General features: G+C 34.2%; 1 protein-coding gene across 1 annotated transcript; it reads left to right on the forward strand.

The window, feature by feature from the left end:
- dbe (KRR1 small subunit processome component homolog dbe) lies at window positions 1-27,021 on the forward strand. Its single transcript, XM_089237135.1, has 11 exons — window positions 1-148; window positions 3,851-4,011; window positions 6,709-6,843; window positions 13,221-13,346; window positions 13,579-13,662; window positions 15,133-15,189; window positions 15,273-15,443; window positions 23,272-23,349; window positions 23,500-23,599; window positions 25,541-25,590; window positions 26,926-27,021. The coding sequence occupies exons 1-11, from the start codon at window positions 103-105 to the stop codon at window positions 26,941-26,943; spliced, it is 1,026 nt and encodes a 341-aa protein (XP_089093261.1). The 5' UTR covers window positions 1-102; the 3' UTR covers window positions 26,944-27,021.
- Window positions 27,022-27,605: the final 584 nt, after the last annotated feature.

Genomic DNA, 27,605 nt, shown 5'->3' on the forward strand with positions numbered 1-27,605 from the left:
ACTAGAACCACGCCATGAAATAGCAATTTCATTTCTGTATTCTGTGGCGGAGGAACCTTCGCGTGCTTCGCCGTCCAATCCAACCAAATATAAATTGTGTTTATGTTTACAATCATGGCGGCCAAAGCGAGCGAAGACCGAACCAAAGGTACTTATTTCTATTAGAGATACTTTCCTGTTTTATTATTGAATAAAATTTGTTTACATGTGATTCCAGCTCGTATCTCAAAGAATTCATTTTTATATTAGTTTTCCATCAACTGTTATTTCAGAGCTCATTGAAGTGAATTAAGTAACCTAGAAAGAAAAAAAGCACGTGCAAGAAAATGAAGGTTAGCTAATTCCCAACATGGGCGGAGATAGATGGGGGGCACGATGATGATGTCAATTCATCTATACATATATGGGAACAACTTTGGTATAAGGGACAGGTTGGCGATTTTTGGCGACTTTTTTCCGGCGCCAAATATGTCCGACGGCCCGAGAAAAGGTCGTATGGTCTGTCACTTGGCGATTATTTGGCGCCACACATGTCTGATGGCCCGACGAAGAGTCGCCAAAGCCGTCAGACACTACGGACGCCGAAAAAAAAACATCAGCGTGCAAAACATAATAGAAACCACCAAGCATAAAAATCGAAAAAAATATCAGTTAAAAAAAATGACACCTGGCCCATATTTTTAATAATAAAAAGATCGGGGCATAAATATTCTATGCATTTAAACTAAAACCCGGACCCCTTTTGTTTTAAATAAACGGATTCGGGCATGAAAAATTCTGCAGGTTCATTTTAAATAATAAACCGATAAAACGGAAGGCATGGCAATGGATGAATAACTAATAAATACAACAAAATAATAAAACGGTATGATATAACCTGAGCAGTAGATAATAATCCGTAATGACGTAAGCTACAGAAGGGAGGAATAATAATAATCAAAGAGAGAGAGAGACGCGCCGGAAATGGAACAACGGCTGCTTAGAATTTTTGAAAAAACACGGTGAACAAAAGAAAAATCCTGTTTGGCGAAGCTAGCGCCATCTAGTATCACCCAACGAAACCGGAAAAGTGTTCAAAAATACGGCAACCCAGAGAAGCATTATGACGATCTTGGCAACTTATCGTGAGAAAAAAGTCGCCAAAGTCGTGGCGGACCATACTGCATCTGTTCCAATACATCGACTTTTTTTTAAATACATGCATGCTGGAACATAATTTGAGCCAAATAAAATTTAAAATCCGCCTGCCTGTTGTATTCCGGCAACATACTCTTGACGTGTCTCCAAGTGCTTTCTATGGTATTCGTGTGAGCACCTGTTTCAGAATTTGTGAATTCAACGCTGTGATTGACCGTCAAATGGGAGTACCCTTTCTCGTCTAAACGCTTGTAAGCCTTCCAGCAATCTGAATAAATTGTTGTGCCCTTCTCGATCCACGTTTCGATAAGGCTAACACGAGCGTATCCGCGGACCTGTCATGAACAGCGACCAAAAAACACCTCCCTGATCCTTTCTCTACCCCCCCAAAAACCCAATGACCCTCTACCCTGCGGCCTTTATTATATTTCTGCTTCCCAAATTTTGCCTCATCGATCTCGACGATCTTACTGATGCCACCTATTTTCTCCGAATTGAGCTCGATGTGATCGAGAATAATCTCATTTATAAACTGCCACCAGTCGGCCAAGGTGCTGGAAGAAAACAAATATTCCTGAATTATCCTAGCAGTGCTTTGGTATTGCAGGATTTCGTAGGTGAGCAGGAAAATTTCGGGAATATTCAGTTTACTGAACCCGAACCGAATAGATTTCTTGGCTCTGCACGTACTGGCCATGCAGACCCAAATGAATCCATCTGAAACATCATTTTTTGGTGTCACCTTCATGACAGTTCCGCATTTCGGGCAACGCATAGATGATTTCATGAGCCCTGTTTTGCGCAAAAATTCTAATAACAAGGGCATATTTGGGCACAGGTAAGTTTGATAAAAAATGGTATTACCAACGCTCTCCTTACCCAACGTTGGGCGGTTGTTCAAAAATTTCAGAGTCAGTTTTTCACTGGAAATAATTCCCTGAAATTTCTTAACCACGCTGAAAACGGAAGGCATGATGAAAGAGGCAATAAAAAAGCATCAAAATCAAATAATAAATGAAAAAAAAGGAACAATACAACCTGACCCGACGACGAAAGTATAATCCAAACCACTCAGAACAATCACCAACTACAAAATGGCTGTATGGCTGTTTGAAAAGACGTGCTACAACAACTAACGCCAACTGGCGGAATTTTTCAGAACTACTTTAGAACATTCTCGAACATTGGCAACCCAGCAGAACAACGCACCAGAGCACGCCAACGATGGCAACTTATCGCCGGAAAAAAGTCGCCAATTTGGCATGTCCCTTGTACCAAAGCTGTTCCCATATATGCATTAGATCAGTCGACTTTACCTTTGAAGCGACCCCCCCCCCCCCCCCCGCATCTCCGCCAATGATTCCCAATTCCAACTACACGCAACTGTCTAATGATACAACCGACGCCTCATAATACCCGACATTTCCATCTCTTAGGAACGCCTTGAAATCTGTGAAAGATGTTAGGCTAAAAAGAAGCATGTCTTTTCTTTCAAACGGAGCACATAACTCGAGTCTTATCACCATCTATGGGCAATTTATTAGCTAATGAGTTGTGCAGGAATTGCAGCTGTGTGTTTACCTAACAGTCTGAGTCCCCAAAGCAGAATGTGCCAAAATCTGCTACGTACGTCGCAGAACAATTAGCGCTGCTGCTGCAGAACAATTCAGAAGAATTTTAAGAAAAAGTGCAAAAAACACTATTACATATATGGGGATTTTTACCGCAGAACATTTCCAGTCAGCCAAGGGCTAGTCGCAGAACAGTGCTAAACATTCTGCTTTGGGGGTCTGAATTTGTATGTAGTGTTGTGTTTGTCAGTGCTGCCATCTATATTTTAGAAGTGAAGTTATTGATGTGTTATGATTAAATTACATTTGTACTGTTTGTGGGTCTGTGATGAGATTATTTTTAAAGGGTAGATCAGCTTGCATTCGTGCCTTCAATTTGGGAACCACAGAAAACCAACTTCAGCCGACCACCAGTGTGGTGATGGTGAGGTTCAAACCTGGGACCTCGTGACACGAGTCCGCAAGGGCGTAGGGGGTCTGGTTCCCCCCCCCCCCGAAATGTGAGAAAATGACCGAAAAAAGGGAAAAGATGGCCAAATCCATTGTTCTGTCACTTAGGTTCCCCCCCCCCAAAATGAAAGTGCCCCCCCTCCGAACAAAATTTCTGGCTATGCCCCTGCAAGTCCGTCACTATGACCACTCGACCGCCACAGCAGCAGTCAAAATGACTACTACTAAACCATACATGTACCTTATCCATAGTCCTCTGCAGAATTTCTAACAATTTGGTACATGTTGTGATGTGCATGTCCGTGTTGTGAACCTAACGTGAAGCTTGTTTCTATGTAATGCTTGTTATAGTGCTATCATTTACTATATATTTTTCGAACTATGAATGAAGTGTAATGTTTGAAGATTTTATCGTTGTTAGGCCCTCGTTGTTGCTCTCTGCGACGAGACAGTCAAAATGACTGCCAGTCTGGCAACTTGAATATCATGTTTCACATGTTTGATAAAATTTCACGGAATATACTACTATCACATTCTGTATATATACAGCAGATAAAAATACCCCACGATTTCACACAGAAAAATTCAAAAACTGTCTGTGGATGGAGGGTTAAAATGAGCCACAAAACAAAACAAAAGAAAAAGTAATTTTTATTCTTCAATTAATGATGTATACGTATTCATTTCTGCAGCAATTGATGATGCATGGACCATGCCTATCGAACCTTTCAAGAAAGATGACAACCCGCATGGCTTGTTATGTGAAAGCTCATTTGCCACATTGTTTCCAAAATATCGGGAGAAGTACCTGAGGGAATGCTGGCCATTGGTCAAGCACACGCTATTAGAACACGTAAGTGAACATTTCAATGCTCAGTTTTTAATTTTCGGTTTTTTTTTTCTTTTCCTAGATATTTTCAGAAAGTTTAGAATAAAAAATTTAGTACAAAAAATATTTCATGATAAATTTCTTGTTGAATAATTTTGGTTAACTAATGTGTGAATGAAGAAAAATGAATGCTCGAACCCCGCTACTGGAATGTCGAGATCCCTTCCAGCCCACCTGTTGTGCCGAAGCCCAGAACTTTCCTGTGTTTATTTGAGTCAAAAATAGAAGAAAAAAGTGCTTAGGTCCTACATGCAATTTTGACATTATGAATTTAACTATGAACGTTTGTTCAGTTGAACCCTGTTATGTCGCTTTGAAAAATCTTCCATACAGGATGTTCCTGAAAACTGATGGGGCCAAACTTCACAAGAGAAGGTAAAATACGCATAAAGAAGCATTTTTTTTTTTGTACAGCAATGTTGGGTCGGAAATGAAAAGTGTTTACAGGAAGTACTCTGATGGCTGGTTGTAGGACCTGATTGCAAAACTTTCAGTCACTGCTGTAACCGTTCACGAAACATCTGGTGTCTTCGAAAGTGTACACCAATCACTTTCTAGACACTGCCAGGCCTGTGTTAATGTTGGTGGTGCCACACATTTGAGCACTTACTATGATTATTAATATAAATAAAAAGCTTTTTTTCATATCCACTGCATTTCATGTTTTTCCCCCAACACTTTTCATTTCTGACCCCACATTGCTATACAAAAAAAAAGCTTTATGTGTATTTTTTTACTTTCCCTTAAAGTTTGGCCCATGAGTTCAGGGACACTCTGATCATAATGTTAAAAACCCATTGTAGCACCAACTTGATACAATGCCAACTATTGTTTGAATGTATATAAAGTCATTTTCCGAGAATTTCCATATTTGTTCTCCCATCACTTTTTTTTTCTCTTGGAAGAAATTGAGGGTTTATCCTTTTCATCCCACTGTTATTATCAGTCAACATAACAGCAGATTAGACATAAGTGTTCCATTCACAAATCAACTTTACAACATACAATGATACTTCGGCTAATGAACGCCTCAGCTTACAAATTTTTTTGATGAATGAAGATTTTTTCTGTGATTTTTCTGCCTCAGCTAATGAATACTAATTCAGCTTGCGAACATTTTTGTTGATATAGATGCACACGCTAACATAAAACAGCCATTATAATAAAATCATAGGCAGAGATAGACCAGATGAAAGCTTGGGGGGGGGGCGGGGCATGATGATGCCAATTCATATATATATATATATATATATGCATACACATTAGAGATCAGTCAGTTTCATTGAAGCTGGGGGGGGGGGGGGCAGAGGCAGTATCTCCATAAATAAAATTAGTCATTATATAAAAAAAATCTATCAGAATTATTGTCAATCAAGCCCGCTCAAGTCATGTCCACCTCAGAATCTTTTTCCCGATGTACTTCCATTTCTCTTTATGAAATCTTTTTAACCATTTCATGTAAAATAAAAGATTCAGCTAACAGAAAAAAAAGAGCCTAGGTGTTCAGAGCACACATTCTTTCAGTGCAAAACTCTTAGCATCAAACTGAACAGTCTGAACATCCTCTAGGAGCTTATTTTTTCTATCTGCATGCATCAGACTAGACATATAATATGACCAAATCACAAATGTATGGCAACACCTGCGAACTCAAGTGGATTGTGTGCATGATGTAAATTAAAAATAATTTTTGTGTCTCATCTTCTCCTGTGAGTGTTATCCACTGGATAAATGAATTCTCGTTTATCCAGTTTTTAAGCTTTTTTTTCAGCATTTGGTCAGTTTCTCCTTTTTCATAGCACTCCTTGGTATTTCATGGAAAATTATCTTTAACCCTATAATGTATGATTTTTTATTTTGAGCTGATATTTTTTCCATAATTATTGAAGCCTTTAGGAAGCCGGAAAAAATATTAAAAAAATTATTATTCAGAATTGTATACAGGGTCTTAAAGAGGATGTAAAATCACATATGAAATTAATGTATTGAAGTATTATTACTTTCCAAATATATCAGCCTTATTTTACTTTGGTAATTATATATTACCAAATACATAATTACCTTTATGATTCAAACTATAGAAAATAACAGAAATTTGATTGCAAACTTCAACATAAAAAAAAGAAATGCAAATAAGTCATTTCCACCCTACAGTGCATGATTTTTTTTTTGAGAAGTGACAGAAGATTTACATTTCTTTTTTTTTAATTGAGGGGTTTTACTGCCACCTATGAATGGCTTTCGAAAGGAAATTAAAAATGGGAATAATGAATGTCTCAAATATGAAGTTGCTAATTGGCAACAGGAAAGAAACATATTTAAAGTAGATGTTGCCCAACTAGCAACAGTGCACTGTGGGGTTAAATTTTGATCAGGATCTGGAAGGAATTAAATGATAGAAACCTGTGCAAAATCATGTTTCTGCTAACGAACATGATTCCGGAAGAATTATTTTTGTTAGCCGAGGTATCACTGTATCTGGGTTTGTCGATGCTAAAATAAGAAACTTTTAAGGAGGCGAGATATCTTGTCAGTGTGTGCTGCTCAAAGGGTTAAGTTGCAACATTCATCTCATAATTTGTGATTTTATTTATTGCCTCTTATTCGTTTATTAGTTTTTAATCAATGACTACTGAATGATTGAAATCTGTATTTTTGAAGGGTATCAAAGCAGAACTAGATGTCATTGAAGGCAGTATGTCTGTTTCAACCACCAGGAAAACCTGGGATCCTTACATCATCCTGAAGGCAAGAGATATGATAAAGTTATTAGCCAGAAGTGTTCCATACGAACAGGTAGTTTTTCTTTTCCACCCCCATTTTGCATGTCTCATTTTCATGTATAATTTCAGTTAATGGTTGTATGATAAGTATTTTTTAGTTTGTGCATCTCCTTTGGTTTTATTATTTCCATTCGGCCACCTCATTGGGCATTTGTCTGTTGTGGCATCTGTATTTGTATTTTTGAAAGTCTTCTATGTGATATAATTTTCTGAATCTCTGTTGTAATTGCTATTAAGAATATGATCTTCCAAATTTTGATGCAGTCTCTATCACAGGGCTTGATTAATTGAAAAAAAATTTATGTGCCAGTCAAATTGTTTGGATGTCAAACATTCTGGTCCCCCCCCCCCCCCCCAAGAAAACCCTAAATAACCCTTTTTTCCAATACTTGGTGACCCTTTTCCATTCTAGTAGACACATAAGCATGGAATTCCAAAAATTGTGTGTAGTTCTTAGACCCCAATTCAGTAATCAAACATAGAAACCTTTAGGCCCCCCATACCAATTTTACAGTCACCATGGTGACCTAGCGTCTGGCATTTTTCAAACATTGTTTTACCATTTGGCAATAATGCATTTTATGTGCATCAAATTTATTTTGTTTGTTAATTTTATTTCTTGTTTGTTGCTTCCCAATATCAGTTGAAAAATCCCAGGCTCCGGGTAGACTAAAAAAATTGGCATTGGCACCTAAAATTAAAAACAAATGTTCTTGTTTACTACTAAATCACTGTCAACATAAAATTTCCAGAAATATGTCAACGTATGTTCTATCATAGAAAGATGGCCAGAGAGCCCCAGAATGTTGTGAAAAAATATTATTTTGGACTATTTCTCTTGAAAATAAATATGCCTGGTACCTAAGAATTTTAGTGACCCCTAATTTTTTATTGGTTTGACAAGCTCCACACTATTCCATGAAAGTGTCTTTTACACAAGACTTCTGGTTTTTAAGAAATCCCTGCTTAACCTGTGCAATGTTTAAAGCCGGTTGCATTTCCAGTTAATTTTATATTTTTTCCAAATTTGAATCGTTGGCAGACGACAATCCAGAATAACAACACTTTTTTTTAAGCTTTATAATAAAATTTTAGTTACATGAACAATTTACATTCCAAGTTAACATAATGTAGTAATTTTAAATGTTTTAATATTAATAAAATATCACAGTCTATTCACATTAGATTTTATCTGATCAGCATCTATCTGACTAAATTAGCAGGAAGTCTGTTCCGTCTCAGGAACCACCATTACATAATGATTCAAAAATCCATGTATATCCACATTGCTTTTCCACGGACATGTTGAGAACCATGAGAGAGCACTGTCCAGTCAGTCCGCAATCAGTTCAGAAGGAGAAAACTTGTAGTAAAGTTTCGTCACAGTTGTGATCATTAACAGGAGCGAAGCTCCATCATAATAGAGGTATCAGAAGAAACTTTAGCAAGGAAACTACGTTCTTTTGGTCATCACAGCAAAGGTGGAGAGGCAGCCACCAGGGTGAGATTTATCACATTTTATCCATTACTGCATCCTTAGAATTGGGAAGCACTAAAAGCACTTTACTGACTTTCAGATCATAACTGCATGAGAGTATAAGAGTAAGTGAATGTTTACAACATATAGCTGATATATAAAGGGAAATTTTCTGTCATACATGTGATCGTAGGATCCAATCAGATTTGATACTCAGCGGCACTGAAATTACCATAACATTTCTGACAGATATGATCTAATTTACATGCACTTACATAATATAATGATATTCAATGATCATGGCAATCACAATCTGGCATCACCATAAATGTAAACATTAAGGACCCAGCCAAGGTCAACTACATTAGGCCTATTACAGATGGAATTAACTCATAAAGTTATAAAGCGTACCGCAGTCCATGGCTTGTCATTGACATGCAGGTAAACAAACAATAGCAGGCCATCTGAATAGAAAAAAATTTTCGGTTGGCAAAAAAAATGACAATTTTGACAAAATGTTTGGCAACAGTAGTTGGGGTGTTCACACGTATTTTGTTTATGCTCCTCTAAAAAAAGAGAAAAAAAAAGGTAAAAAATTCAATTCTCTAAAAACATTTAAAATATATAATTTGCGGCATATTTAATTCCCATGGTTTGTTACAAATCCTTTTAATATGCAATATTTGTTTTAGTTAAATCTTACATTAATTATCTAAACATGGCTGTTATGAGCCAGCCGTCAATATGTCTAAGTGTAAGTTATGCTCCAAAGATATTTTAACAATGGATGATGGATTAACATGTGTTGTATGCAAGAAAATATTTCATTTTTACTGTGGTGGACTAAGTTTTAGATCGTTCCAAAAACTCAAACGAGATGAAATTTTGTGGAACTGTTTCAAATGCAAAAACTCATTAAATCATGGTGTATCATCAATAACTTCAGCTACATCGATGTCAACATTAATGACTGCAACAACAACATTGACATCAATAGTTACACCAGTCACAGCTTCATCAGATGTCGCTGGCACAAGTTTATAAAATATCAATCTCAACAAACACAGTATCTACTACTTCGGCAGCATCAATCACTGATAATTCCTCAGTCCTACAATTAATTCTCTCTCTCTTAATTCCCCTCATCTCACCACCGGCATAACTGAAAACATTGATTGCTCAATTTCAGTGAATACCCAAATGCTCTTACCATCTAGCGATGAATGGAATTTACAAAATTTACCATTCCATCTAAAACAAAATAGTTGACATAATCAATAAGTCTTTTGAAAATCAAATCATGGCACTAAAATTGTACATTTCTACTCAATTCCTAACATTGACAGAGCAAAGCCATCAATATCAAATAGCTGACCTCCAAAACAAATTCCAGGAAATAATATCCAAAAACTCATTTTTGAAAACAGAAATCACTAAACTGCAAAGTGGAATTGGTGCTCTGCAACAGTACTCAAGAAGATGCAACATCGAAATACAAGGTTTGCCTGAGACACCAGAGGAAAATATCGACAATTTGAAAATGAGTATTGTGTTTCTAATTGATCCCGAGATCTCAAATGCCATCACAGCCATCCTCAGCGTCCCAATGAAGATAAAGGACAAAATTAAGCCCATAATTGTCCAGTTTGATGGGAAATCCAGCAGAGACAAATTTTTTGATTATCGCAAATTTCATTTTTTTTTCAAAATTACAATTTTTCATTCAATAATACTTACCCTTCTAACAATTTTGAAGAATTTTTACTTAAACTTAAAACAATAACACACACACTAGATCGCAGCTGAATCTTTGGATCACTCATGAATTACAGCACCTGACAAAAATTAAGCAAAAACTTATTATTATAAGACATGAAAATCTCCATTCGATATCCCATTAAATATAGCCTATAAAAATGTTGTAAAACTGGGCAAATCCAAAATAAAATCTGCTAAACTTGAATATTTTTTTTTAATAAACAAATCACAAAAACACAGACATATATACAAATACAAACATACACATAGGTACAAACATAAAAACACATGAATACAAACACTTTGTGACCCCAAGGGACTTAAAAGTCCTTCCAGCAGGTCTAAAGGGGGTTATAATCACATATGTTTCAGACAACAGCTTTTATAAAGATTAGATATGTTTTTCCTACCAATTTTCAAAATATAACATTTCCACAAAACAGAGATCACATTTCAGTTTCTTTTCTAACAATCCGTTTGGATTCCTTCCTAATAAAACATGGAAACTGCTCTACTAACAATTACTAAATTTATCGCTGAAAATAGTGATAAATCTAAAAAAAACCATTGCAATATTTTTTGATATAAGAAAAGCTTTTGATAGTGTGAATCATTATACATTACTAAATAAGTTGTCACATATTGGAATCAGAGATAATGCTTTCAATCTAATTGCTTCTTATTTTACCCATAGAACACAGTCAAAATTCACTATAGTCTTAGCACCCCATTGGAAATAGTGAAAGGTGTTCCTCTGTCTTGGACCATTATTATTTTTAATATTCATAAATGATTTATGCAACTTAAACATAAATGGAAATATCATAACTTTTGCCGATGGCACTGCATTACTTCACTCAGCTGATGATTTCCAATCTGTAGCTAACCTAATCAATACTGATTTGATTAGAATTCAAAAGTGGTTTGTTGCTAGCAACCTTCAGATAAACACATCAAAAACTAAGTTAATAAATTTCGCTTCTCAAATTAACATTCACTTTTACCATAATTTAATTTTCCATAATCACAACTGTTAGTTCTGATTTCTAATTGTTCATGTCTCGAACAAGTTACTACAATTAAATACGTCGGCATATACATTGATCACAATCTTAAATGGAAAAGTCATGCCAAGTACTTGCAAAAAAAAAAAAAGAGTACGACTAGCAATTCATAAATTATACTATTTAAAACCTTACTTGAATCAGTCGTTTTTACCAACTCTTTATTACTCCTTGTTTCACTCACTTCTACTATATGGTCTAACTGTCTGGGGTTCTGACTACCTTTCAATCCTTTACCCTATAATCAGCCTCCATAAGAGAATAATTAGAATCACAAATAATTTTACTACACCATCAATACAACTTCATCTACATCTTGAAATATTACATTACATCAATTATATTTATATAAATCTATTCTTCTCCTATTATTCTCCTTACCTTTAAATACATCTCGATCTTCAAATAGACTAAATATGTATTCACTTCCATTACCTCATAAAACACACTGTTTAAGAAACATTTTACTTATCCTAAAATTCTACAATACATTACCACCAGAAATCACTCACAATACGAATTTATCATCCTTTAAAAAATGTGTCAAGCAATACATGTTCTCACTTGATGGTATAGAAAATTTGTTTTAATGTTTTTCTGTTGCTCATGTAATTCTTAAATAACATAACAGTTTAATTTAATAACATGCTGCATATGTAGTTGTTTTTGCTTTGATTCCAACATCCAAAAATATATATTTTTAGATGCAGCGTGTAGAATTGTTTTTAAATTGCACTCCTCTGTTGCCATGAACTTTTATTTTAATTTGAATAATTTTGATTTTTTTTAGTTGAATATTCTGTTTTCCATATTAATTTTTACTAGCATTTATCAGAATGGGTCATTTTTCTGATTGACTCCTTGGTAAATTTTTCTCATATTCTTTTTTTTGTACTCGTATATGATAGCAATAAATTTGATTTGATTTGAAAAAATGATGTTTGACGTACAGAGTTGCCAACCGTAATGCTACGGATTGTCCGTTGTTTCTACGGACAGTGACAATGAACTATGGAGCTATGGAAGACACTCTCAATACTATGGAAATCGGTTTAAAAAAACAGGGTTTTGAGTTTCTTGTGATGTTTTACTTATCTTTATAAAATTGCTTTGATCTTTACCATAATGATGAATTTGTATACGCATGTGAGAGAGTTTGAGAAAAAACCACTCAGAGCTGATCTGTTTGGTCTGTGCATGAAAGGCAATCTGTAAAGCCGCGTCTAAACCTGCCACTCTACCGGTGTTGGCTCTACTCGATGCCCAAACTCACAAAAACCTGTTTCTCATCAAAACTGTCCTATACTGTGGGATAAAAACAGGTTTTTGAATGGTTCAGTGTGTCTGGTTCTGACCAGGCTTCATTCGCATAATGCATAGACGAGCTTGCAGTACTTGTATGGGAAAGAATGTTTCGTCGTAGGAGCTCTGATACGAAGAAAACGGGGATGGGGGTGTCCAGGGTCGCTAAGGGGCTCAGCGACCTTGGAATGTTGTTTTGGGAAGGGAGGGGGCCCATGTGGCCTGAGCCCTCTAGGTTCTAGTGCCACTGACTGTATTTATGACCTTTGAATTAAAATTTAAAAAAAATTAAAGTTTTGAGTGATTATCTTTTATTGTACTATGATAATGTTGTCCTGGGGGCCCCCCATGGCAAAGCTGAACATTCATCACTACTGACAAGCTTTAAGCCAATGTTGGCATGTCTGGACGTATCAAACAAACTTCTATCAAGCAATTTTTTCATGCATCCTGACTTTATTCTTAAGTTTATGTTTTTTTTTTCAATTGTTGTCAGAAATGTAAAAGTAAGTAGCTTTTAAAATTTGATATTTTTAATGTGTTTATGCTCTGGATCAATTTGACCTCAATTTAAACAAATACAATTATATATTTCTTCCAGTTCGTTAAATCAGGGTTTGACTATATTTTTTTGTTCTCTTGAGTATTGTCATATCGTGGTTTCACTTGATTCGCCTATTTTGTTTGCTAATGGATGAAAGTTGTACCAAAATCAACTGATGATATTTTATCTATACTGTATATACTCATTGCTTTTCTAATCAAAGGTATTTTTCTCTCAATGTGCAGGCTCTCAGGGTACTTGAAGATAACATCGGCTGTGATATTGTAAAGATTGCTTCCCTTGTCAGGAAAAAGGATAGATTTGTCAAAAGAAGGCAACGGCTAGTTGGTCCAAAAGGCGCAACACTGAAGGTAATGATGATCCATAAGCTTTCTCATATAAAATTTAGTTCAAGACGATTTTTATAAAAGAGAAAATTATTCTCAAGTTGTTGCTTTGAGTCATCATTTAAATAAATGTATTAATATTGAAGGATGAGTGTGCACTCAGTTGTTTATTTTTTTTATTCTTAATTGCTGTGATTAGAGTTTTTTTACCTTCCTGTGTTTTTGAATATGCTCTCATTATTATTCATTATTTCAGGCCATAGAGCTACTGACAAATTGTTATGTTCTTGTTCAAGGAAATACTGTTTCTGCTCTAGGTCCATATAAAGGATTACAACATGTAATTATTGATCTTAATTTTTCATTTAAATTTGTCCTTCCAATCTAGAGATTCTGTCTCAGTCAAGTATTGGGATATACAGGCATATTCCTAAAAACAGCTACTCCAAACTCCATTTTGTAGCACTGTATCTGTAGCACTGTTCTCTAACCCCCCCCCCCCCATTTTCCTCAGTGATTTTAGTTCCCATGTTGGCCATTGGTCTTGGCTTAAGTATTTCTACCTATACAGGATGATTCAAAACTCTTGGGTAAAACTTAGAGGAATGGCTGAACATACCTAAATAAGCAATTGCTGTAATACAAGGTATGGTCGTAACACAAGTGGTGAGCTGCTAGATGGCTCTGTCATTGAAAACATATAATGTTGGTTTTGCCTCTTATTGTCATTTCTGTCTTTGATTGCAGAAGGGATGGCTGGTTCCTTGAATCAGGAAAGGGCAGACATTCATTTGATGCATGGTGTTGCAGACAGGAATGCTCTGAAAATGCAAAGACTGTATTGAGAGTATTTTTCAACAAGATGTGTGCCAGATCAAAGAAAAAAAAAAACTTTCAAGGATTTCACGTGTGTGCGTGCGAAATGGATATCTTTGTCAGCGACATGCAGGATAAAGGGCATGTTCCAAGACACAACAAGAAGCATTTTTGCACAGACACTGATGTTAAAAGTTTTTTTCGATATGGCACACATCTTGTCAGATAGCACTCCTGGTAAAGTGTTTGGGGTTCCCACCTGCAACACAATGTATAAAATGTATTTCACCTTTCCATCTCTTTTACAATCCACTATAGAAATAACAAGTGTCAGAACCAGCGCTTATGCATTCAATCTAGGGCTACAACTGGGGGGGGGGGGGGAGCAGGCGGGTCTTGTGCCCAGGGCACTGACGGAAGGGGGGTGCCGAATGCACCCTTTAACTGCTTGTTCTACATTAGATGGGGGCGCAAAAATGTGTACTTTCCCTGGTTGCCAAAGTATCTAGTTGCGGTCCTGATTCAATGACAGTGGCATCTAGCAATTCATGTGTTACAACCGTACCTTGTATTACAGAAATTGCTTGCTATGTCTTCCATTACTCCTTAAAGTTTTGCCCACGAGTTCTGAGTCACCCTGTATATGCTGGTGAAAACCTAGAATGTTCTGGATCTTTAAGAAAGGATGTCTAAATCTGAAATATCTCCCGATTATGTCAACCAGTGAATTGGGAGAAACATTCAGTGCTAACTCCCATCTATGATAGCCCCATTAGCTTGAAAAACTTATTAATCAGTTATGAATAAATAATTAAAACTTTTTCATTTATTCAATTACCGATTATATCCAATTACATATTAAAGCTATAGGTATACATATAATTTGCAGCTAAATTGTCTAAAATATTTTTTAGAAATATAGGAGAAATGGTCACTTCAAATATTTGATATAAAACATTTTCATTGCATTGTTTTTGTAACTTTCATAAATTAGGTTAGACGGATTGTTGAAGATACAATGAAAAATGTGCATCCAATATACAACATAAAGGTTAGTAGTTTTAGATATTGTTTTTTGCTTTATGTTTCGTAAAATTTTATGATTCATTGGTCTTTTATACTTTCTGTGAATAGGCATTGATGATTAAGCGAGAGCTAGCGAAGGATTCAAAATTAAAGAATGAGAACTGGGAAAGGTTCCTTCCAAAATTTTCCAGCAAATCTGTCAGTAAGAGGAAAGAGCCAAAAATCAAGAAAAGTAAAACCGAATACACACCATTCCCTCCATCTCAACCACAAAGCAAGGTGAGTATAGATTTTTTTTTCTTTTCTGACTGTTGCGGGAATACTGATATTTATCCTGACTGTGGAGTAAATACTGAAAAGTTTATTAGTCTCATTTATTTTCAGAACATATTTTAAAAATATTTCGCCACAAAATTTTGTTTAAAAAGAAGTAACTAATAATAATTAGGGCTGGCAATCAGTTAAAGATTTTCAACTGGTTAGTCAAAAATTTTTAATTGATTAATTGAATGTTTTTCATAACTATATAACATTAAAATTGATGCTATAAAAATATATTTTTATCATCTTATTCACCTATTCTCCAGATAGTGGAATACAGTGTAGAAATACATAGATTAACCCATTTATGCCCAACTTTTTTTTACTGAAATATTTTGCACTCATATGGCAAAAGGTATAAAATTCACTAGAAAAATAGTAAAAAAAATTCTCGTGAAGGAATTTTAATTTTTATATTAAAAATTATAAATGTCCCTAAAAAGGAACAGTAGACACCAGGGACTACATGTTTAAAAAAAAATTCTTTTAATGAAACGAAATAATTTTCTACTTGAGAACATACAATAAAAATGTTAGAAAACGACTGTAAGATGTAAGTAAGTACAAATGAATGGCTTTTTTTTTACAGAAATTAGTGTTATAAACGCATTTAACTCGTATTCAGATAATATATGGAACGATTGAAAGCACTTGTTGTGTAAACCAACCATGCATTTGCTACATTTTCTGTAAACCTTTTTATTACAGTAAGCACACCTAACTTTCTCTTATCGACAACTATGTAATGATTCTTTCCATCATATCTCAAAGACTCAGGAACTTTTCATTTGAGAAGCTTTTGTTTGCCAAGCGGCCCTCCAATTTTGCACAATTTGTTCAAAACGATTCCTACACATTGCAGAACTAATCGCAATGTTCTGTGCATCAGTTGAAGATGACTAGTAATGTTGCCACTTCGGTAAACAGGCATAACCACTGGTTAGTAGTTATTGCAAAAAATAGACATAACTCTCCCTGTGTAATTTGTATTACCCTTTTGTTGGGCATACAAAATACTCTGTTCCACTATGGTATACAGCAATTCATTAGATACAAATTCTTCAAATATGGACATAGGAGACACAATGGACTTCCAAACACTTTGCCTTTGGGACCTCCCATGAAAGATTTGCTTTCTTTTCACTTGATAAATCTTTAAAACTGTATTGTCATTCACATTCCCCCCCCCCCCCCCCGAGTTTTTTGTTTCATGGATGGCTCCTCGAACGGTTCTTCATTGTCACTTGAAAAAAAGTTCCAGAAAATTGGATTCTCGATTTTTGAAATATTGAGTTTGTTTAGAGATACAAAGCCCAGAAAATTAAATATAAAATAATTGGCCAGACCTATTTTTTTGAGTTGGATATCTTCCAATTTCAAGGACAGAACGAACACAAAAAAAAAAAGAGGGGGAGGGAAAAATGTTGATAATTATATCGAAGTAATTCTGCATCTGTGAGCAATTATAGATACAATAGAATACAATTAGATAGTACAATTAGAATACAATACAACATTTCAGATATACAGTATGTTTTCATATACATTATAAATGAAGATTATGGAATGCTAGATTGATGCGAGAATTGTTTTGCGACTTCGACATGTGGAGGCAAACAGCAGGAAGTGTACTTAGACATTTAGAAAATTCGATTTAGCACTGATCGATAGAGCTCTGTTTTTGTTTTTTAAAAATGATCGTTGATGTTAGCTATTGAAAAAAGGTAATTTTTTAAACGTTTTTTCAGTAACGGTATTGAAGGGGGAAAAAGAATATCATGCGGCAGTTTGTTATAAAATTTCGGAATAAGATATGTAAAATGGTTTTTCTTCACTGTTTTATGTATCAAGGGAATATTAAGAATGTTATTGTATCTATTTGATGTCCTTGATAAATTAAGAGGGAGACAAAGTTGTTTTTTATTAAGTAGGAGAATCGATTTATAAAAATATAAATACCGCAAAGGGAGTATGTTAAGTTGCCGGTAGAGATCAAATGACGGAGTTGAGTAATTGCCAGTTAGTGATCGGATTATTTTCTTTTGGGTCTGGATGATGGGTCGCAACGTATTGATGTAGTCACTGCCCCAAACAGATAGTCCATATAATAGATGAGAATGAAAAAGGGAATAATAATATGACAGCAAAAAATGAGTATTTAGATAATGTTTTAGATAATAAAATTTATAAACTATAAAACAAAGTTTTGATTGGATATGTTTTACATGGGACTTCCATTTAAAATTTCGATCTATAACAATACCTAGGTATTTAATGGAGCTTACTTGTTCTAATGGAGTACAGGTACATAAAAGATCAGTAGGGCAGTTTTTATTATGAAAAATGAGGTTACAGTTATCGAAATTAGTGAGGTTTGAGAAACTAATGTATTTTGTTTTTAGAATGTTTATTTCGAGATCATTTGATCGAAACCAATTTCGGACTTTGATTAAATCGTTGTTAATAATATGATCCAATGATTGATGATCATTCTCAGAATAAAGAAGTACAGTGTCATCCGCAAATGTGATTATTTTGGCATTTAGTTCAAGGTTACAGAAATCATTAATATAGATAGTAAAAAGCAACGGTCCCAAAGTAGTTCCTTGTGGAATTCCTCTGTGCATGTTTACTGGACTACTAATATGCTTACCACACTTAACAGATTGAGATCTATTATTAAGATAGGATTCAAATAATTTATAAGCAGTACCTCTAATACCATATGTGTACAATTTAGCAAGCAATATATTGTGATTGATGCTGTCAAAACATTTTCGTATATCAAGAAAAATTGCTATTGTTTGTTTTGAGTTATCTAAGCTATCGACCACAAATTTGCTAAATTCAATTAGTGCAGTTTCAGTGCTTTTGTTTGGCAGGAAACCATGTTGATTTTCTGAGAAAAAATTATTAGCATTTAAAAACGAGTATAATCTACATTTTAAGATAGATTCCAATATTTTGGTTGTCGTACTGAGAACTGAGACTGGTCTATAATTGCTGAGGTCATTCTTGTCACCGGTTTTATAGATAGGGGTAATGATTGCTTTTTTGAGTGATTCTGGGAAAACACCACTTTGAAAACAATTATTAACTAGATCAGAGAATACCTGAATGACGCTGTCAGGAAATCGCTTCCAAACTTTTGAGTTCATTGCATCGATGGAAGATACAGAGTTTTTTAGTTTGTTAATAATTTTCTTTATTTCAAAAATATTAGTTGAAGAAAGAAAAATTGAATTTTGAAAACCACGTACGTAGTTTTTATAGTCATCCATGGAAACTACAGTATTTCTTCCAATACTATTGAAATACAAGTTAAATTGATTGGCAAGAATCAGAGGTTCAACATTTTCTGGAAGTACATTCTCTTTATTCTCAGTGCCTAATATTCTGTTAACAAACTTCCAACGCTCAGTATTGTTACGACATTCCGAGAACTTGAAAGAGTAGTACTGTTTTTTAGATTGCTTTATTTTAGATTTGATTCTTGATTTTATATTTCTATATGCAGTTTCCATAGAGAGGTCATACGGATATTTTCTTGTTTTTATGTAAAGTTGTTGTTTTGTCTTAATCAAATTGCAAATTTCGCCTGTAACCCATGGTTTACCGATCTTCTTCCTTGAAACAATTATTCGGTCACTGGAATGATTTTGGACAATGACATTCATGGTGGATAAAAAATTATCAAAATCTTTTTCGGGATGAGTGTGATCGAATCGAAATTCATAATTTTGGAGAAAATTTGACATATCAGCATACCGAATAATTTTCATTTTCCTATGTATAGTTTGACTTATTTTATCTAATATTGGGGTGGCAAAGTGAAGTTTACAAACGATCGGAAAATGGTCAGTTATGTCTGTGTCAACTATTGATGAATAGTATTTGGTAATATTAGTTGAGTGACGTAGATAAATATGATCAATACAACTATCAGAAAGAGGCCTAGTTTGATCAGTAATTAAGGGGAGGAAACCACGTCCTGACAACATATTCATGTAATCTAGATCGTCATTATTGGGTTTTAATATGTTTATATTGATGTCACCTACCAATAGGACATTTTTGGATTTTGTATTCATTAATATAGAGTCAAGTTCTTCAACAAATTCTGATTTTGAAAATGAGTGTGATCGATATAAACAAAGAATAGTTAATTTGAGTGATGGCTGGTTAATGCCAATCACCTCAGCTGTTTCCATTGCGATTGACGTAATGTTATTATAATTTAAAGATTTATTTGTGTACACCAATATGCCTCCTGAATTATTGTAATTTCTACAGCATGGGAATAAATCAAAACCTGATATTTTATAAAGGTCAGACTCTACATCAAAAATCCACACCTCCGAGAGAATTATAATATCTATATGATCAACACAACTACTTATAAATGACATAAAATGGTCAAAATTGGCCCTAACGCTTCTTATATTCAAGTGAAAAACCTTAAAATTTGCTTTATTACTAATATTGTTACGTTGAATATCGTGAATAACGGAAAGAAACCTTTCTAGATCCTCCAAGGTGCTCATTTTGAGATTTAAATTTTCGTTACTATTAATTGACATGAGATAAGTCATCTACATGACTGATTTTGAACACCCCGGAGTCATCTGTTTTACGCATAAAAACTTTACCGTCACGAATCCAACAATACGCGAAGTTGTGTTGTTGCTTATGTTGTTTAGAATGATAAAACACATTTTTCATGTATGGGCTCAAATGTTCATTAAAATAAACTGGTGTGGGTCGTAGTCTGCTGTCGATCGAAGACGCTTTCAGTTTCTTAGATTTTGCCAACTTGAGAAAATTGTCACGATTAGATTTTTTATCGAACTGAATTATGATCGGCTTTATTTTATCTTTCATCTTCGTAGGCACTCGATGTATAACTGTAATATTGCCCACCAGATCACTTTGCACCTGATCAGCTATTCTTGCCTTCAATTCAATCACATCCTCATTTTCAGTCTCTGGAAGGCCTTGGATCTCAATGTTACAGCGACGGGAATATTGTTGTAGTTCACCAATTTCAATCTGAAGTTTCTTGACTTCAGTTTTTAGCTCAGAATTTTCCGATGACAGTTCTTGTTGCTTTGTTTGTAGCTCAAGTAATTGGGATTGATAGTGCTTGTTTTGGTCACTCAGTTCTTTGAATTGGCAGCACATGTATGATTTCAGTGATTGTATGTTAGCATAGAATGCTTCACTTATTCCGTTCACGATCTCTCTTATATCACTCGGCATTTTTTCAGTATCAAGAGAGAGTAACTGCATATCCATTAATGGTTCGGGATCCGGATCCCTCGTAGAAGTATCCCCTGGATCATCTTGTCTACGTGGATCTTTCTTCGATGACTTGCTTGTTGTTTCTTTACATTTAAAGCATATCCAACTCAGAACCCGATCACGCCTCAGCCTGCGGAATACCAGTTCGCTGAAACCTCCACAACCATAATGGAAGATGTCTTTGCATTTAGTGCAACTAATTGAATCGTCTGGAGTTATGATTGTCTCCACACACCTGGAACACACTTTCTCTGCCATACCGAATAAGATCAGAGCTCTTATTATTTGTGTCTTATTATATCTATGCAATAACATTGATTAAAATTTTTTACATTGATTAAAAATTTGCATAAATTCATATAGTTTAGGATGTTTTAAAATTAATTATGGGCCTGTAAAGCACATCAAAGGAATTCCACAGCTTTAATTAAGCATTTTTTGAAGCAAAAACAGGCAAATCAATAAACTGAAGTTCAAAAAAAAAAAAAAAAAAAAAAAAAAAAACCTAATGCCCATCAAAAAAAAAAACAATTAATTTCTTTAAATCTAGATTTGTTTCTTTCGTGATTTGCGCAGGAAGTCACTATATCGGTTAACTTAGACACGGTTTGTATGTCCCTCAAAGAAAAAGGGGGAGTGATCCAAAAAGCCTCATTGAAGAAAACCCAGGCAGCGCCAGGTATTATAGCTAGTAGCAAATAAAAAAATTCACTTAATGGAAAAATGTTCTGCTTTATTTTGTGGAAAATCCTATTTTATTTTTAAGAAAATGTTTTGAATTATACTTAGATATATTCTATGAGATTGAGATGTATATCTAATACTTTTTTTCTGAAAGGCCTAATCTGGAAGTTTATTTTTGGAAGTTTCAGTTCTTGCATTGAATTTATTTTTAATAGGTTTTAACAAAATACGTGGTTTTCGGTATTTTCTGAGGTTTTTATCTCTCCCCCTCCCCACCCGTGGGAATACAGAGTATGAATTATTTTCATATATCCCTTTCAAGTAATTTTGAATTTCTTTGCTACTATATTTAGTAGCTATTATGATGGTTTTGACTAAAAAAACTATTAGTAACTACGATAAACTTAAAATTTTGTCCACTATAAGCTTTATGCTCAATGCTCATCAGATAAACATTTAATACTCAGTTATATCGTACTACGCTGCAATTTTGTTGCATTCATAATAAAATACAACCCTAAGACAAATATTAAGCAGTTCAACTTTCCGCGAAATGAAAGTTAAAAACTGATTTTCATTGGGCTAGACCTTGGACTTCAGAATTCAAATGAAATCAGAAGCTAAAAATGCAATCAAACTCAGTTATAATGACATTGAATATTTCGTGAAATTATGATGGAAAATATAATCAGATGCAGTCAAATACCCTGCATGAAGCTGTTATTTCATGATTATCATTGGTGGCCATATTTGATCCTGAAAAGTACACAGGTCATCTACTCTTGCAAAAAGAATGTTGCCAATCGTTAGTGATGCTGCCTATTATTGTGCATAAATAATCCTTGGAGAAAAATACAGTGCTAAAGCAAGTCAGTAGAAATTTAAAATGTATTTCACAAAAAAAATAATATGTAGCATAGGCCTATATGTTGAATGAATGTTTATAATCACATCCATTATAGCACAATTTAGGAATCAGACCAATTACCTTCATTCCCTAATTCTAGTAAAGATTATGAATTGAAGTAAGCTTCATTGGATAAAAAAAGACATTTTAAAATGTTGGGATGTGCAAAATATATTACAGGAGAATACAGGAAATGTCCTGTAATGGGCAAGTCAGAACATTAAATATGTTTTATTGTTTTGATTATTAGGTATCAATAAAACTACACACAAACACTTTGTCAATGTGCTAAGGTCATTGTATTTATTCACGTTATGAATAAGGTTCATTAGCCCCTCAACTGCCACGGTTGTATATATATACGCCTTATGGAGTGTCTTGTGGCATCGCTGCCGGCACGTGTGGAAAAAAGAAGTTGCACCCCCAGAGCGGTGATTGATGCACATGCTCAAATCGCCATCACGTGATTATTCGAGTTATCACTTATTGTCAGTTCATTTTTCGTCCTATACATAGTACGTTGTGTAAATAAAGTCCATCCCTTTGTGTAAGATAAAATGCATGTCTGTCAGAAAACGCAACCATCCCCATATCGCCCAACAGTCTGAGTTAATTGCCATGCCCATATTTATACGTCATTACTCTTTCTGGTCAAAAAAGGGTGGCACTGGGAAGCAAATCGTGTACGATTTCATGTGCTGTTGAGTGGTTATATATATTATTATTCTCTATGGGAATAACCTCTCTCTCAGACTGCCGATTATTGACATGAAAGATCAGTATGTTACTTAAAAAACAATTTTAATTTTAAACAATTTTAATCTTAAAAAAACTCTTTAAGATTGTATCCATGAATGAATTTATTCTGCTATAAATTCTATTTTTGTGTTTCAGATCGACCAGCAGTTGGCTGATGGTAGCTATTTCTTGAAAGATAGAGATCGAAAACTTAAAGCGGTGTCAGAAAAACGGGTATGTGTGTTTAATGGTGGCAGTATTTGTGTTTTCATGATGTCATTTAAATGTGTTCTTTGAAAGCTTGTGTATGTTATGCACGATGGTTTATTTAACTATGGAAGCTTGTGTACATATTCCCTACTTTTTTTTCTTCTTCCACTAAAGGCAAAGAAGGCAGAGGCAGAAGAAAAACGCCAGAAAAAACGTCAGAAACCCTTCATTCCTCCTGATGAAACGAAAAAGCCAGATGCTCCAAAACCAAAAGGTGAGAATTCACTGGGTTTTTACATTTTGTCTAATATGTAAATTTTATCAAATCAGCTGTTCTAATGAATAGCAGGAGTCATCCGTCAGGCTTTTTTTTTTTTTCAAGTTGATTCTTCTATTCCATCTGTATGTCTTCTGTTACCCCACACAAAATGTTTTCTACGATTTCTTGAAAAAAATTGTTGCAACCTTTGAAATCTCATCTGAAATTTTATGAATGCAATGATTTTCCCTCTAATACTATATGCAATTGTTCGTACATTGAAAGAGTCCATCAACAACTATTTTCAATCCACTGCTGAATGAAGGTCTCTAAATTTTTCCATTTTGCTGTGTCTGATGCTTTAGCCATCCAGTTGACTCCAGGCACTTTCCTGATCTCATCAATCCATCTTGCGTGGGGACGTCTTCTTGGATGTTTAACACCACGGGGGTACCATCTTGAAAGAGTAATGCATTATAAATATCTTGGAATTATTATTTCAGCTAACTTAAAATGGAAAGATCATATTGATCAAATTGTCAGTAAATTAGGAGCAATTACAGCAATGCTGTTTAAATGGAATACTGTCATCTCACACTAAAGTTTGAGAGGTGTTTTATGCATGGAGTTCCCACACATTTTATACAGATTAAAAGTTTTGGGGGGAGGGAAGAACATATAAAATTCCAATCTATATTATAAATCTTTGACTGTTTTCAATGTGATGTTCTACAAACCAGCAGTTCTTAACACGATAGAGTGTTATTAATCCAATTTAAGATGTAACTTTATTTGTATAAAGGTTTTTACTATTCATGCACAAGAATCCTGATTGGTACCCCAGAGTGAATATACAAAGAAACACTATGAGATTATAATATCTATATCATATGCCATTACCTTAAAAACGCAATTTTCAAAATATGTTTTCTTGTTCCGAGAATGTGTAGAGAATTTGATGTTATTATTAAACAGCAGCAAAGTTTTATATATTTAAAGGCTATAAAAGATGAAATACTAGAAATAACAGATATTGAGTGGGTCGTTTCATTTGATGGTTAATAAATTTATAAATTTTAAGGAGAAAAAATATGTATGTATATTTGGTGTAGGAAAAATATATCTGTAATGCATCATATGTAACACATCACAGTCTAACACATGAAAACAATATATTTGGTGTGACTTGCCTGCAGCTACTGAGTGAACACCAAAACTTTTTGCCACTGGACTTATCCCGTTGCCGAGATATCTTCCAGCCCAGCTTCATGGCAAAGTCTGGAACACTTTATTTTTAGTCAAAGGAAAAAGAAGAAAAAAACAATTTTTACAACATATTTTCCCCAACAATTGGGTACTATTGTGATTAACAAATTTTGTGGTGATTACAGACGAGATGGGGTTGGGAGTTTCCCGGAGCTACTATAGATTATACCTTAGTTGCCTAGAAATTTTGTACATAATTTATTCGAATGAGATTCACGGAAGGATATTTATATCCCTTTGGGTTGAAAAGTTTGTTTATAATTTGCCTGTTTTGTCTATTAAGTTGTTTGTTCAATAAAAAGAAATTCAGATTACCTCCAGCAGTCAATATCTGCATTTAGAAATTCAGATTTTTTTGCCATTGCCTCACTCTATCGGTCAGGCTACCACTGGGGAGGAGCGGGGTGTTGAATTGTGCATTCATAAATCAATGGTCTAATCAAATTTGCTGGTTTTTTCATTTTTTTTGTTATCCAAAAATGGCTTACTTTTAAAAAATTGCATTTAATTTCCAATTGGAACATTTTTTTCCGAATTTCAAATCAATGCATATAATGTTTATAATATATAGAAAACACAGATGACTCTGGTTTACTTACAAGTACTATTGCCCTCATACCTTCAAGTTTATATAATTATAATGAATTGAAATAAAAATACAACTATTCAACAAATTTTATTTTCTTTCAGAAGAGAAGTTGGACATAAATAAGTTGAAGGCAAAGATAAAAGCAAGAAAGGTTTGCTTATTTTATCTATTCCTTAATATTTGATTACCAAGATTTTTGATATTTAAAAGAAATATTTCAAAGCAGAGATGACCAAACATTTTATGCCACAGAACACTTATTATATTCTAGCTCCCCTTATACATCTTCAATACAACAAAGTGAAAAGTTTCTAAATCTTCAAAATCTGTTCGAGAACATGAAATTCTATGCAAAAAAAAAAAAAAGTTTAATTAAATCAAATGATGCGAGTCGAAAAACAGTTTCATGATTAGAATCCTGTTCATTTGCTAATATTGGTATGAAATTATCCAAAAAAAAAACTGATAAGGCAGGACGATTGCATTACTACCTGACATCAAAAATTGCTTATAATGATATTGATATCTTGTTAAGTGATACCATTTTTTTATACATTGTACTATTCATTGGGTGTGAATAGAGCTAAAAGGTAAAATTGTTCTGGGAAATTGACAAATTCCTGTTAATTTTTCCAATATTCTATATTCATAACTCAATTCAATGGGACATTTCATGATTGCCTCCAACTTAATTTCCTATGTAAGTAATATCCTATAGGATGAGGGATTTTTTATTCCAACTCTAGTCATATCGCCCTCAGCAATTTACCACTAATCAAGTTTGGTTGGAAATCTCTCTGGTGAAAGTCATGTAGGCTACTTCTGTCGTTGTCTGAGCATGGAGGGTACTTTCGGCAAAAGCATATTGAGAAGGCATTATATACTAGTGATTATATTCAATATTATATTCTTCAGATTCAATAAGAAAAGAATTTTTTTTTGTCACTTGCCAGGATCGAACCTAACTCTAATCTTCATAGTGGCAGATGAGCATGTTATAATTAATTTGAAACTGATAGCGATGTTACACATCAGTCTTGTTTGAGTGATAATTTATTTATTTTTTGTAGCAGTACCGTAAATAAACCCTTGTGATATCACGTTGGAAGGCATTGCAAAAAGTATGATGCAATTGCAAGGGTCTTATGAGAATTAATTTTTTCTAAAGTGGTTGTAATAAGCACTGCTGTGTTAATTTATTTGAAAAGGGTCTGTCTCTTCATTATCTCACACTACTTCACCAAACATCAACTCTGGCCATATCGCTATTGCAATTTACTGCCATTAATGAGATGGGTTGGAAATGAAAAGGAGCTGTCTAAATTATCTCATGCTGGAAAATTTATTTTGTAATGCAAAGTAACTTTCAGGAATGAATCGGGTGTGCGTTTCATCAATGGTCACATGAATTGTATAAATATATTACTTATAATAGTAAGTTATTAAATAGCATATAAACACCAAACTTTTTGTTTTATTTCCACAGGCTCAATTGCAAAAATGATCTGATGCAAGAACTAATCCATGGAATTTGTATTTATGTTTTCGCTCTCACTGAATAAAATTATATTTCATTTTGTAATTGACTGTTATAGCATTTCTCTGTTAATAATTTCTAATTAATTTAATTTCTCTGTTTAACTTTGTTAATGCAGTTCCACCATAAAGTTGAGTGCATACTGGTTAGGCAAGACAGTTTTAGATAAGCTTATTCATTGTTGTTCATATTGATTTGTATAGCACAACATACACTGGTTAGTCATTGCAATTAGACTTGTCTAAACACAGTATCTGATGAAATAGGGCATGCATTATTTATAACGTCTTTAGACAACAGCATCCAATTCTTTATCTTATTACAATAATGTTTTATGTGATACATATATATTCCCAAGAGTATGATTCGTCCAGGAAATTAGTGTTAGCAGACACCAATGACAAAATTTGAATTCGAACCCAGACCTGCTAGGTCAGAGGCTCACTCTCTAAAGCTAGGGATAAAGATTGGTAGATTTTAATTTTATCCATCAGTTTTCAATTTAATTTTTCATTGCTACAGTGTTTTTAATAAAATAGATCACAAGTGGTATGAAAAGTGATTAACAGTCTTGCTGCGGTATATGAACATCCACTTCCAATATAAAAGTCGGTAACAGCACTTCTTGA

This window comes from Pholcus phalangioides, unplaced genomic scaffold (assembly GCF_987345545.1).
Source record: "Pholcus phalangioides strain wild (caught in Gottingen) unplaced genomic scaffold, Ppha-v1.0 ptg000009l_1, whole genome shotgun sequence".
NCBI classification, from domain to species: domain Eukaryota; kingdom Metazoa; phylum Arthropoda; class Arachnida; order Araneae; family Pholcidae; genus Pholcus; species Pholcus phalangioides.

Coding starts and splice junctions, on each gene's coding strand:
- dbe (XM_089237135.1), top strand. CDS start 103: ATGTTTACAATCATGGCGGCCAAAGCGAGCGAAGACCGAACCAAAG. Junction 4,012..6,708: donor AGCACACGCTATTAGAACAC/GTAAGTGAACAT, acceptor GTATTTTTGAAG/GGTATCAAAGCAGAACTAGA. Junction 15,190..15,272: donor ATCCAATATACAACATAAAG/GTTAGTAGTTTT, acceptor TTCTGTGAATAG/GCATTGATGATTAAGCGAGA.